This window comes from Castor canadensis, chromosome 3 (genome assembly GCF_047511655.1).
Source record: "Castor canadensis chromosome 3, mCasCan1.hap1v2, whole genome shotgun sequence".
Taxonomy (NCBI): Eukaryota; Metazoa; Chordata; class Mammalia; order Rodentia; family Castoridae; genus Castor; species Castor canadensis.
In genome coordinates this window covers 30746898-30759435 of record NC_133388.1, presented here as the reverse complement: position 1 = coordinate 30759435, position 12538 = coordinate 30746898, and the positions used below count along the sequence as shown (strand labels likewise).

Sequence of the window (12538 nt, the reverse complement as noted above, 5' to 3'; positions counted from 1 at the left end):
CTCCGCTTGCCACAAATTATGTGCTCCTTTTTTTTTTTTTTAAATTCCAGGAGCTCATGGTGCCAAGTCACTGGGGGATGGGGACTTGGGCAGAGCTTGAATGTCATCAGATCTGTTGGTGCAGATAAAGGAATTTTCCTGAGGCAGCAGAGCCCAAGGTGGAGGCCTGGAGCCAGGGGCTCTGCCTGCTTATCCAGGGGCCTGGGCCATATACTCTGCTGCCCCCGCCCTTCTGCTCCTGGGGACTTACTGGCTGGGATCCCCAATTTCTCCACGGAGAAGGAGCCCCAGCCAGGTGCAGAGAAGCAGAAGTAGGGGGTGTGTGGAGTTAGTTTCCTGAAGGCAAGACGGGTGCCCCATCTCCTTTGGGTTTTAAATAGAATATGTGCTTCTAGTGAAGATGACAGATGTGACAGATGTAGAAATGAAGACTTCCAAATCTCCCATCTGAGCATCTTTCTGGGAGTTTCTTGTGTATGTGCAACCATCTCTGTGGGTGTGTGTGTGTGTGTGTGTGTGTGTGCGCGCGCGCTCCCCCCATGCAACGCTGCTTTATTTATACCACTGAATCTTAAAATAGCAGCACCTACCATGAGCTAAGCAAAATTCTAAGTGTTCCATGTGGAAAGCCACATACCCAGTAGCCACATGCTTTTCCCACTTTGCAGATGCAGAAACACAGGTCACCTTGAGGGGTCAGCAGAGCAAAGATTCTGCCTGGCTCTGCAGCCCATGCTCCCAGTCACACCATCCTTGAGCTGTTGGGCACCGATGTACATCCACAGCCACCAGTTCCGCCTCTTGCTTTCTAGTGGTTTCTACTGTTCTATTCAGTATGCGTTTATAGAACAGTGACAGGTATCGTATTAGTAAACTTGAGTCGTTTTTCTGCTTTGAGTCATTTCAAAGAGTGATCTAGCAACACCTTTTTTCATTTATGTATTTATGCATACTTTTCATTCTGGGAGACTTTCCTAGCAGTGGAATTCCTGTTATTTTATTTTTGATTGAATTATATTTATGCTTTAATTCTATTTTCAACCATTTTAAATACTGACAAGATTCAAAAGGCAAAAATAGGCAAAAACGTATACACAGATATCTTACTCATCCCTGACCCCTTCCGGGACCCTCCTGGAAGTAACCATGTTTGGTCCTCATTTTTCCTTCTAGTGTTTCTTGAAATATTAGAAGATACAAAACATTCCTTTCCTCTTCCTGTATATACTGACCAGCACTTTGGGGTGTCCTTTTAGGTTTTCTAATTTCTTTGCAGGACTTTTGCAGATGTTCGGGAAGGAGAGAGAAATCAAGAGCTGAGCCCACTGCTCAGATTTTCAGGTGGCTGTCTCTCCCCCCCTGGCCCAGTGGAAGGGCAGACCAGTTCCTGATGCTTATAAAATGGTAGGCAGAGGCGGCAAAATCTGCACTTGACCACAAGAACCTAAGAGCTTTTAAGTGCATGCTTTGGGTACATTTTCCTGTCACCTGGAGGTCTAGACTCTTGGCTTTTCTTCATTTTCTCCTCTACTATGAATCTTGTTAGGCCCCTTCTGCTCCAGGCAATGGGTAGAAGACCAGCTGCCCGGTGTCCACGCTCCCTGGGAGCTCCATGACAGGACCCCCCAGCATTTTGTCTTTGCCTTTCTGTGTGTACCTCAGTGTCAGGCCCAAGTTCCCCCTTTATGCAAGGCCTCCCCAGACTGTCTTCAGGACCTGTTCCTAGCACATGCCCTCAGAGCTTTCTGTTCACCACAGTTCTTCTTACTTTCATGACTTTGTGCTGATTTGTGACACTTGCTGCCACATGACACCCTCTTCGCTGTCAGCCTTCAGAGGCAAGTTGCAGTTCTGGTTTGAGTGTGCTGTTTGTACAGTGTCTAGCCTGGGTCTGGCACTCAGTAGGTGCTTAATATGTGGCAGAAGCATTTGTTCTTGTGAGGATCGTACCTGTACTTACCTGATTAGCCCCTCAGGTCTTTTCTCCTGACCTTCCAGAAGCCTGACTCTTGCCTCACCCTCCCTCTCTGCCACCTTCAATTCAGTTGTCTATTAATTTCACCCCTGCCCTCCTCCTCCATCTTCCCTCCCAATCTGTCTGCTCTCAGACCCCTCCTGGTTCAGTCCAGCGCTTTCCCCCCACACACCCTCCTGTGCTGGCTGATTGGTATCTGTTAATTAACGTTGCCCAAGGCCTCTCTTCTACTCAGGAACCTGATAAGGGAAATTGGATGTCCATTTCTATCTCTCTTTTATTACCTCCCAGATCCCCGGGCCCCCACAGGCGGCCACACCCCCTCTCCCATTCTGGGAATCTGCACAGCAATACGTACACATCTGACCCCTCTCCCCTGAGAGGACACATCCATCAGAGCATTCTCATGTTGGTGGGTGTGACCCTCCCTGCTCTCTAGCTGGTCACCTATGGAGTCCTGAAGCCAAGTGGAAATCCGAGGCCCAGGTTGTAAAGATGGGACCAGGAGTCAATGAGAATTGGATTTGGAAAATAGAAGGCTAGGGTGGCTGGTGCAGTGATGCACCTTCAGCCCAGTGTGCCCCAGGGTGAAGAAGTACGCGCTGGGTAGGAAATGAGGAGTGGTCACAGAAACCCAGAAGAGACGGGCCACGTAGGGCTGGGCCTGCCCAGGCCTCTAGGTGAGTTCAAAGGAGGATTGATGTCCCCGGTGGATCAGCAATGACAGTGTTAGTGACAGCACCCTGGCTGAGGGCTGCTGAGCCCACCATTCTGGATTTCCACAGGCATCCTTTCATCATCCTCATGGCGCCCACAGTGGAAGAGGCATCCAGGCAGGGCTCAGTGCAACATCAGGGCATTCCTTCATGGGCACAGTTACCCTGGAAAAATCCTTAATTTCAGTTGCCATAGCACCTAAGGAGAGCGGCTTTGCAGATAGTCTCTCTTTAATAAACTGGGAATGGTCAGGGTTGAACCCATCACTCAGTTTCTGGGTGAGCCCTCTGTGAATTACTGCCTTATGTTTAGTGGCTAAGATGTTTGAAAATCAGCGATCTTACTCTTTTTCTCTCGCCTTCTCCTAAATCAAGCCGTTAATTGACTTTGCCTATGTTATGTTCATGTACACTGCAGTTCCAATGTGTCACCCTCACCGGGCACTCAGTAAATAGCCATCGTCTCATTCATCGCTCACAGTGACTTTGAAGCAGCCACTACTCAAGCCCATTTCATGCGTGAGAGGCTAGGGTTCGAAGAAGTTGCATTGCTTCCCCAAGGTCAGCCACCAGCAAGTGCATTGGGGGGTCAGAGTTCAAGACCTAGCAATCTCTGAAGCACATTAGACAAGACAATGTCACAATTCTGGAGCCTTCTGCACCCTGCGCTCCCTTTCACTATGGAGTCAGCCTCCTTGCAAGAAGGGAGAGGAGAGCTCTAGTCCCAGCTCCCAGGACAGAACTGCTGGGTTGTCATCAGGATAGCGTGATGGGGCTGAGCAGTGGTGCACGACCCCTGGGAGCATAGCTGCCTGTGAGGAAGGGCCCATGATCCTGGGGGCTTTGACCTCCTAACATCCTTAGGTTGTGGTCACTGGGCCTCTGCCCAGGCTGGGAAGAGCTGAGTCCTCATTTCTGGTTAGAGGTTGGGCATCAGGATAAGGTGTCATTTTCAAGCAGAAAAGCCCCTTGGGTGAGCAGGGATAGGAGGGACTGGAAACTTCCCAGAACAGAACAGTCCTGTACTGCTACCTCCTGATTCTGCTGTGAGTTCAATAAGCCCTTAAATTACAAATGCGTTTAATTAATCAAAAAACGCCTCTCCAGACATTTGGAAAACACCCTCCAACTAACAATCATAGCAATAATAACCGTCAACATTGATCGAGCTTTTATTATGTAAGTCTTTTCTCTGAATTCCAAGTGTGACTCATTCACCAAGGGAAGAACAGCGAGTCTGGCAGCTGCACAGGGATTTCCCCACCCCCAGCACTCCCCCACCTCTGCCTTCCTGTGAGCCCTGAGAGGCCCTGGTCCCCCTCCTGACCAGCAGCCACCCTCTGGCCCCTCGAACTGCAGGCTTCTCAAACCTCTCGCTGGGCGACCAGATGAGCCTGCTGCAGAGCGCCTGGATGGAGATCCTCATCTTGGGCATCGTGTACCGCTCGCTGCCCTACGATGACAAGCTGGTGTACGCCGAGGACTACATCATGGACGAGGAGCACTCGCGACTGGCAGGGCTGCTGGAGCTCTACCGTGCCATCTTGCAGCTGGTACGCAGGTACAAGAAGCTTAAGGTGGAGAAGGAGGAGTTTGTGACACTCAAGGCCCTGGCCCTCGCCAACTCAGGTAAGGGGGCCTGGAGTGGGAAAGAGGGCTCCAAGGGGTCTTCCAGGAACCCAAGAAACCGCCCTTCCTGGGTTCTCTTGCTGTGAGCAGGGCCAGCTGCCATGGGCAGGGATGCTGGGAAGCTGACACTGTTGTCACCAAAGACTCCAGCTGAAGCCAGAAGTTGAAATGACAGTGATGAAAGCTAGCACTGGGTGAGACAGCCAGACCAACAGGCTGGGGAAGGACACAGAGCTGGAGCCAGGTTGCTAATGATCAAATCTACTTCTACCACTTGAGCAGGTTGTTTCACTCTGAGCCTCAGTTTCTTCATCAGTAAGATGGAGACAGTAAATGGGCTTTATTCCACAACACTACTGAAGGGACTTATCTGTACATAGTTATGCTTACAACACACCTGGCGCATAGTGCTCAACTTGCCAATTGACGATGATCTCATTTAATTCTTACAAACAACTCTATGAGCAAAGTTCTTATTTTAACTCCATCTTACAGAAGGGGAAACTAAGGCTGAGAAAGGTGAACAAAATTGTCCAGGATCATACAGATTAAAAATGTCAGAGTTAGAACTCAAACCAAAGTCTGATTTCCAGTTTACACACACTCCTTAAATAGACCCATCAGATTGCCTGGGCACAAGCATACAAAACATCCCCAAATGAATGGTTTAGTGAGGCATTAAAAAAAGGGGATTAGTCACTCTATTTCTTAAGCATCTGCAAACTTTGGTTAGATTATCTGGAACGGGGGGTGGGCATTGGGTAATGGTGGTGAGTGAACTAGGTTGTAATCTTTTTTTTTTTTTTAATTCATATTAACTGTGCAAAAGAGTTTCATTGTGATATTTCCATACATGCATATTGTGTTTTATTGTATTCACCTTCTCTGTTACTCTTTCTTAATCCTCTTCCCCTGACCTTGACTGTAACCTGTGACAACACTTAGAGAGCCTCTAAGCTATGCCAGATACTGTGGGTGCTGGAGCACGCAGGAATAGAAATACAAGGTCCCTGCCCACAAGCACTTGTCAAGAAAGCACGCACCTGAGAATGCCGGGCAAGTGTGAAGTGTGGCAAAGTTAATCGTTCCAGTTTGGGTCACAGGGACTGAAGTTCAAATTTTTTTTTTTCCAAGTTCAAATTATATCTCTGACACTTTGTAGCAGCATGACCTTGGCTAACCCAGTGTCCTTTGGGTTCAGTGGAGATATTCCAAGTACCTCCTTCAAGCACATTTGTGAGTATTAAAGATGGAAGATAAAGCAGTTAGCCCAGTGCCTGACCTTGATAAATATTGCTTGTTGTCGTTACTATTACAGTGTTAGAGAAAACAGTGCTACCAGTATGTAGAGGAGGGAAAGCTGGCTCCGGGTGGAGACACACACACATTGTGGGGCTTTTATCAAAACTCCTCAGTACCCGGGAAACTGGAACATTTGCTCACCCTAACACATGGCCTCATGGCGCATTCAGGGACACTGTTGTTATCTCACTCTGTTACCTTCCTGCCACTGTCAGCCAGTGGTGGACCTGCATGGAGGAGAGAAGGGATTAGGCCTTCTCTTTGCCTTGCCCACTCCTTCCTATGCTTCCTGCCTCCCCGTATCCTTTCTCCCGAACCCACGCCCTGAACCCAAGCCCCTGTCTCGGGCTCTGCTCCTGGCAGCCTGACCTAACACAGAGAAGAAAGCATTTTTTATTCAATTAATAAAGAATACCAAATAATAATTTAAAAATTACATACTTCTATCATTTACACATTCAGATTTCAAAATTGTAAAGTATTTGTTGGGGAATGCTAGCGCTATGTTTTGGGTTCTTTGTTTGTTTAAAGCGTAGTTATAGATTTATGGAACAGCTGAGCCATAATACCTGGAATTCCATACGCTGCTCCATGCTGGGTCCCCCACCCCAGCAAGGTCTCCCCTAGTCTTTTTTTTTTTTTTGGCAGCACTGGGGTTCAACCTCAGGGCCTCACACTTGCTAGGCAGGTGCTCTGATATCTTGCGTTGGTGTAGTGATTTGACACACTATTCTTAACAAAAGTGTAGTTTGCACTGGGCTTCATTTGGCGCTGTGCCTTTTTCTCTGGGTTTTGGCAAATGAGTGACATCATGCAGAAGTTTTGCCAATCTGTGTCACCTCTTAGGGGCACTCAGCCACCCCATTCAGAGGCTGGGCATTCTGATGGGCAGAGGAGGACAGGCAAAGCAGTTAGCTGGGTGAGCAGGGTGCAAGGAGGAGGCTTTTCAGTCTTGGGAGGTCAAGTCCCCGATCTAGGATGCTCCTGCCTAATTCCTGCCACACTCAGAGCTTATGCCTTGCCCACGTTGCAGAGGCAAGTGAAGGAGAAAAGCTGTTCATGTCTCTACCCTTTCCCTGTAGTGCCACACAGCTGCCACCCTCATGTGCCCTTCCCTTACCCTCACATGCGTGCGTGTGCTCACACACATGTGCACACACGCATCTTCATGCCTGTGCACACTTGTGCACAATACACACCCACACATAGACATGTATGCATACACATGCATACACACACACACCACCTGAGGACCCACTGTGGCTTGCTGGTGTGAACCCATTAGGGGCTTCTGCTGGTGTCACATTTTGATTGATTACACGCTTTGCCACATGGGACGAGGTTGGAGGAACTCAGCCTTCTTGGCCAGTGGCACCCAGAGGGCTACCTGCAGTGGTGTGTGAAAGCTCGGGGTAGAAGGAGGAGTTTGTGACATGCATGACTGCTTCCCTACTTCCAAGAGAGGCCGAGCATTGCCTGCCTCCAGGAGCTGCAGGCCTCATGGGCCAGCTGTGAAGGCTGCTTCCTTCTTGGCACTGACAGGTTGAACACAAGGCCCTGAGCTACCAGCAGGTTCTCAGGAAGCAGCTGATAAATACCCGCTTCCCCCCTTTTTTCCCCCCTTTTTCTTTTTGTTTTTAACTAATGGTTTGAAGCAGAGTACCTGTGATGAACGATCCATTTTAAAAAGTTTGATTCAGCCAGGTGTAATCCTGTAATCCTAGCTACTCGGTGGGCAGAGATCAGGAAGATCACAATTCGAAGCCAGCAATTGTTGAGGAGATCTTCTCTCGAAAAAATCCATCACATTAAAGGGCTGGCAGGGTGGCTCAGGTGGTAGAGCACCTGCCTAGCAAGTGTGAGGCCCTGAGTTCAAACCCCAGCCCACCAAAAAGAAAAGAAAAACATGTACATAATGCAAGTGTCATTCTAAACTATTAAATCTAACAGACATAGTTGAAAATTACTCTGCCAAGTTGCTCTGAAGTTCCCAGACATTTGCTTACAATCTATCCCTATCTGACCCCAGGGGCAGAGCCAGTCTGTGAGCAGTGCAGCTTCACCTGGCTCCACATCCTGCCTCTGCTACGTCCAGCAGCTTGGCCTCTCTGAGCATCCATTTCCTCATCTGTGAAATAGGGAGAAAGGCAGCTCGCTATCAGAGTACACAGTGAGGTGCCTGAGTGGATGCTGTGACTCAGGTGTGGGTTGGTAGCCTAGGAGCTGATGCCAGGTGGAAGAGCAAAGCACCCCAGAGGCAGACTAGGCCTGACACCGTGATGCCTCTGGAGGCTGCTGCCTTCACTCCGCCGGCATCCCACCATCTCCAGGACTCTGACAGCAGAAAAAAATTCATAGTCATTGATTTTGTAATTAACAGTTTATCAATGCCATCGATACAGACTTGCTGATGGATTGCAAAGAAATTAATCTTGCAATGCTATTTTATTTCATTTTTGGTCGAAGGCACCTGCCAATTGCGATCTCCTTGGGGAGGGTGGGGGAGGGTGGCAGGATGGGGAGGGGAGCTGATGGCAGTTGGTGAGATTGGTGGCCAGGGCCCAGCCTTTCAGGGCCTAGCCACATTTTGAGTGCACTGTAAATGGCTGAGAATACAGGAACAGAGCCACGTTTCATCTCTCAATTGGCAAGGGAGTCTTCACTGGCTTGGTAGCAGGGAGCAGAAAAGTGTGTAGGGGACTCGGGTATGGCTGCCATACTGTCCCACCTTGCAAAGGCTCACCCTCACCCCAGCTGAGCCCCACACTAATGACAGTAGCAACTGACATTTGCCAGTGCTTACCAAGTGCCTGGTGATGTGCTTCTTCATTTACCCCCTCACCATTATTTGCTCCATTTTACAAATAAGGACACAAGACTCAGAGAGGCTCAGTAACCTGGCCAGTGTCACACAGCATCTGAGACTCTAAAAGTCTTTTCTACCTCATTTTGTTGCTCCCCACCCAAGAGAAAAAGGCAGGATCCTGGCAGAGAGTCACTGGGGCCAGTCAGTTGGTACAGTTGCTCCTGGCAGTGGGGTGCCTTAATCAACCGAGTAGTATGCAAGGGATTTGCCCTAGCCAGGTGTGGGGCTACTATGTGGAAACATTTCAAGACTAGCCCAGGCAAAAAAGTTAGCTAGACCTCATCTCAACCAGTAAGCCAGGCATGGTAGTACATCTCTGTAATCCCACCTATGTGGGAGGCCATAGGAAGGAGGATTGCAGCCTGAGGCTGTCTCCAGGCCAAAAAAAATCTAATGGGACAAATGACAAAGATTTAAAAAAAAAAAAAAAAAGGACTGGGGGCATGGCTACCCAGCAAACAGAAACAGGAGGTCCTGAGTTCAAACCCCAGTACCACCTAAAAGGTACACTTTTGAGGAATTCAGGAAGCTGGGCAGCCTGCCTGATCAGCTCCCGTGTTGGGTGCGCCTCGGCACTCCTTGGGCTACAGTTCAGAATGGTAGCCCAAGGCGTTGAGGGAGCCAGAGAAGACTGTCTGTTTTCCCTCAGTGGGTTCCAGGAGAGTCAGACCCCACTGTACCCTGTGTCAGCTGGTGTGTCCCTGCTCTACTCAGGTTTAGGTCAGTTTCCTTCAGATCACCAGTTCATGTCTTAAGTTCAAAGCTCTCCCCAATGTTTATTTTTCTTTGCAGTGCTGAAGATCTGCCAGAGTCACACCCCCATCCTCAAGATTCTTTTTTTGGTGGGACTGGGGTTTGACTACAGGCTTCAAGCTTGCAAAGCAGGTGCTCTACTGCTTGAGCCACAGCTCCAGGGCCCCCATCCCCAAGATTTAAGAAAACTCCCATCAGCTCCCTTCATCACCCTGCCCATGACCCTCAGCATGGGGCACCTGGCCCAGAGCTCAGCCCTTTTATATGTGGCTATTCTGGAACGAGGATTGGGTGGCTTAGGTGATTACTCTGCGGACTGGAGGAGCTGGTGCCATGGTGGTGGCAGCAGCATGGGACTAGTGACAGTGGTGGTGGTCCTGCTACCCGAGCACTGCACTGTTAGAAACTCGTAGCCTGCATAACTCCTTTAAACCTGTGAGGTAGGTATGGTTGTTAAACCCCATTTCACAGACGAGGCTCAGAGAAATCGGATAACTTGTCTAAAGTCACACAGCTAGCAGGTGGGAGGCACCAGACTCCAGCTCTGCCAGTCAGGCTCTAGGGACCGCCTGGCACCTCCAGGGCACCCAACATGTCTGCTCAGGTTTAAGTCCTTCAGCATCTCACATGGCTACCTCCTGGTGGTCTCTCAAGAAATGCACCCCGTAGATGTGGGTATCTCTCAGGGCCTGAGCCCAGCTGCCATTAGCCTCTGACATCAGAAACCTCTCTGAGCCTCAGGCTGCTTTTTGAAGCAAGCGTTTGAGGGTGGCCTTGCCTATCTCCCAGACCTGGAGGTGGCCCACGGCCGGGCACTGATGCTCACTTTACACCTACAGATTCCATGTACATCGAGGACCTGGAGGCCGTGCAGAAGCTGCAGGACCTGCTGCATGAGGCGCTGCAGGACTACGAGCTGAGCCAGCGCCACGAGGAGCCGCGGAGGACCGGCAAGCTGCTGCTGACGCTCCCCCTGCTGCGACAGACGGCTGCCAAGGCCGTGCAACACTTCTACAGCGTCAAGCTGCAGGGCAAGGTGCCCATGCACAAACTCTTCCTGGAGATGCTGGAGGCCAAGGTCTGATGGCCCGGCACACAGATGGATGGACAGATGGACCCATGCAGAGACCTCCACAGTCACCAGCCTCCACCTTTGACCCCTGCATTGTGGTTCTGAGCTGTCCCAGAGGAAGGTTTCCTGCTTCCCAGCCACATGTGCAGACTCCTGGGGGAGGTGGGGCAGGGGCAGGGAGGGAGGGCAGGGGCGCTCTTTCTTTGGTATGTTTTTCCCTCTCCGTGGGCAGTACTGGGACCTGGGCCAGGGCTGACTCCCCTTGGGACTGCAGAGCTCTGGAGTAAGCCCCCCCACCCTACCAAGTCACCAAGAGGCAGGACATAGCATGTCCACTGTAAGAGCGTGCTCTGTCAACAGCCTGGGTGAGCCACACTCGGTGCCCGGGACTCCCACAGCTCAGGTTGGGAGCCCTGGAGGTTTCTCTCACAGAGGACCGGTCCTTAGGGCTGTAGCATCTTCTTCCAGAAGATTCCCTGCTCTGAGGTCTCAGGAGGCTCCTCCATTATCCAGATGGCTTCTTTGCTCCTTTTTTCCTCCTCCCACCCCTCAAGCATCCAGCTCCTAGTCGGATGCACCCACAGGGAACAGCAGCTAGACCTCCCATATTTTCTTAGTCACCACCCTCTGCTCGCCCACCTGCCACCCACCATTGGCCCTCTCCTTGCTGCTTCCTGCCCCTACCTCAGAGGGCTCAGACAGCCCAGGTGACTCCAGGGCCTGTATTCGGGAATTTGCTGCCTCAGGTGAGCAGGGTCCAGGCCCTCCACCCCCAGCCCCTCTGCTTCCTTTCTTCTCCTTCCCCCTCCCTCCTTCTGGGCAGGTCCAGAGCAGGGCACCCATGGAAAGTCCAGGGGCCTGGCTCCATCCGGGGCACATGTAGAGGGTGGCTTTATGCCACTCTTGGACTAAGGATGTTGGTGCAGCTGGGCCAAACCTTGGCAAGTCTCTACACTCTCTGGCTGCTACGTGGAATGGCTTGCCATCCCACTCTGCCCAAGACTTTCCAGGTTTTAACTGAATGATCTGTTCCCACTGCCCCAGGCACATGGAGATAGTTGGACACCCTGTTTCTGTGGGTGGCAGCCAAAGGTAGATTTTACCTACTCAAGGAGATCCTCATGGGTGCTCACAGGCTGGCTGAGGGCAGCAGGGAGGGTCTCCCTTGGATGAAGGGGTTCTGTCCGCAATGGGAGTGTCCTGCCAGTCAACAGCCTTCTACAGTCAGGATCACAGAAACCTGTCTGGAATACTCCCGGGAAGTCCTTATTCCACAGCTTCTGACCAGTCTCCTCCAGCCCAGAGAGGTAGGCAGATCTCACCCTGCACTGGGACCCTAGGCCCCTCTTCACCAGTGATTATTCCACTGGAAACAGCTGCCTCCCTGGCCAGCAGCCCCGCAAGCTGACAGCCTGTGCTGTACTGGGATGATGCTGGTCCTGCAGACAGGAGGCTGGCCAGACCCGAAGCTGCAGACCCCTCTCAAGGATTCCAGATCCCTGCCCTTTCGCCTGTGGGGGATCTGAGGCCTGAGTCACTGGATGAGTTAACATTGAATTAACCAGTGCCTCCTTCCCTAGGCTGCCGGTCCGTACAACAGGTGACAGGAAGTGCGAGTGGTAGGGAGCCTATAGTGCAGAACTGCTGGGTCCCCTGGGCATCCAGAGCAGGATGAGGGCGGCTTCTTAGTTCAAAGTGTTGCCAGATGTGAGTCCCCTGGGGAGGCCACTGACTTAATGAGAGTTGACTTTAAGAAACACTGAGTCCCATAAACAGGATGGAACCCAAGTTTAGCCCAAATCTGCCATTTCTGGGAGAATCTGTAAGGCCCTCTCATGCGCTCATGATACAAGGTCATTTGAGTCAAACCAAGAAATAAAACATAAAATCCATACTGCTTGGGTTTTGTTTGGTTCCCTCATTCCTGTCCTTTCTAAAGGTATCAGATGGCTATCACCTGTGTCTCCCAATCTTTGCACACAGAACCTGGTAATTTCTCAGGCCGCGATTTGAGTACCAAGCAAGAGGCTCTCAGAAGCAGGGTTGAGGGACTGTGGCAGGGCTGAAAGAAGAAGTGGAAGTCAAGCTTGTGACAAGGGGACTGAAGGGCCCAGAAGCCCATGCCCATGGAACAGCAGCAAAGAAAAGCACTATGAAGAGGTCGTTTTATTTTCTAATGATGACATGTGGCTGGGATGACTTCTTGAGATGTATATATTTTTTAA

At 50.7% G+C, this 12538-nt stretch overlaps 1 protein-coding gene across 2 annotated transcripts in view; it reads left to right on the top strand.

The window, feature by feature from the left end:
* Esrrb (estrogen related receptor beta) overlaps window positions 1–12200 on the top strand; it is a 100625-nt gene extending 88425 nt beyond the window's left edge. For both annotated transcript variants that reach the window (XM_074067485.1, XM_074067486.1), the window contains 2 exons: window positions 4051–4320; window positions 10081–12200. In XM_074067485.1, coding sequence (XP_073923586.1) covers window positions 4051–4320; window positions 10081–10325 — 515 coding nt within the window. In that variant the 3' untranslated portion in view covers window positions 10326–12200. The remainder of the gene's footprint in view (window positions 1–4050; window positions 4321–10080) is intronic.
* The last annotated feature ends 338 nt before the right edge of the window (window positions 12201–12538 follow it).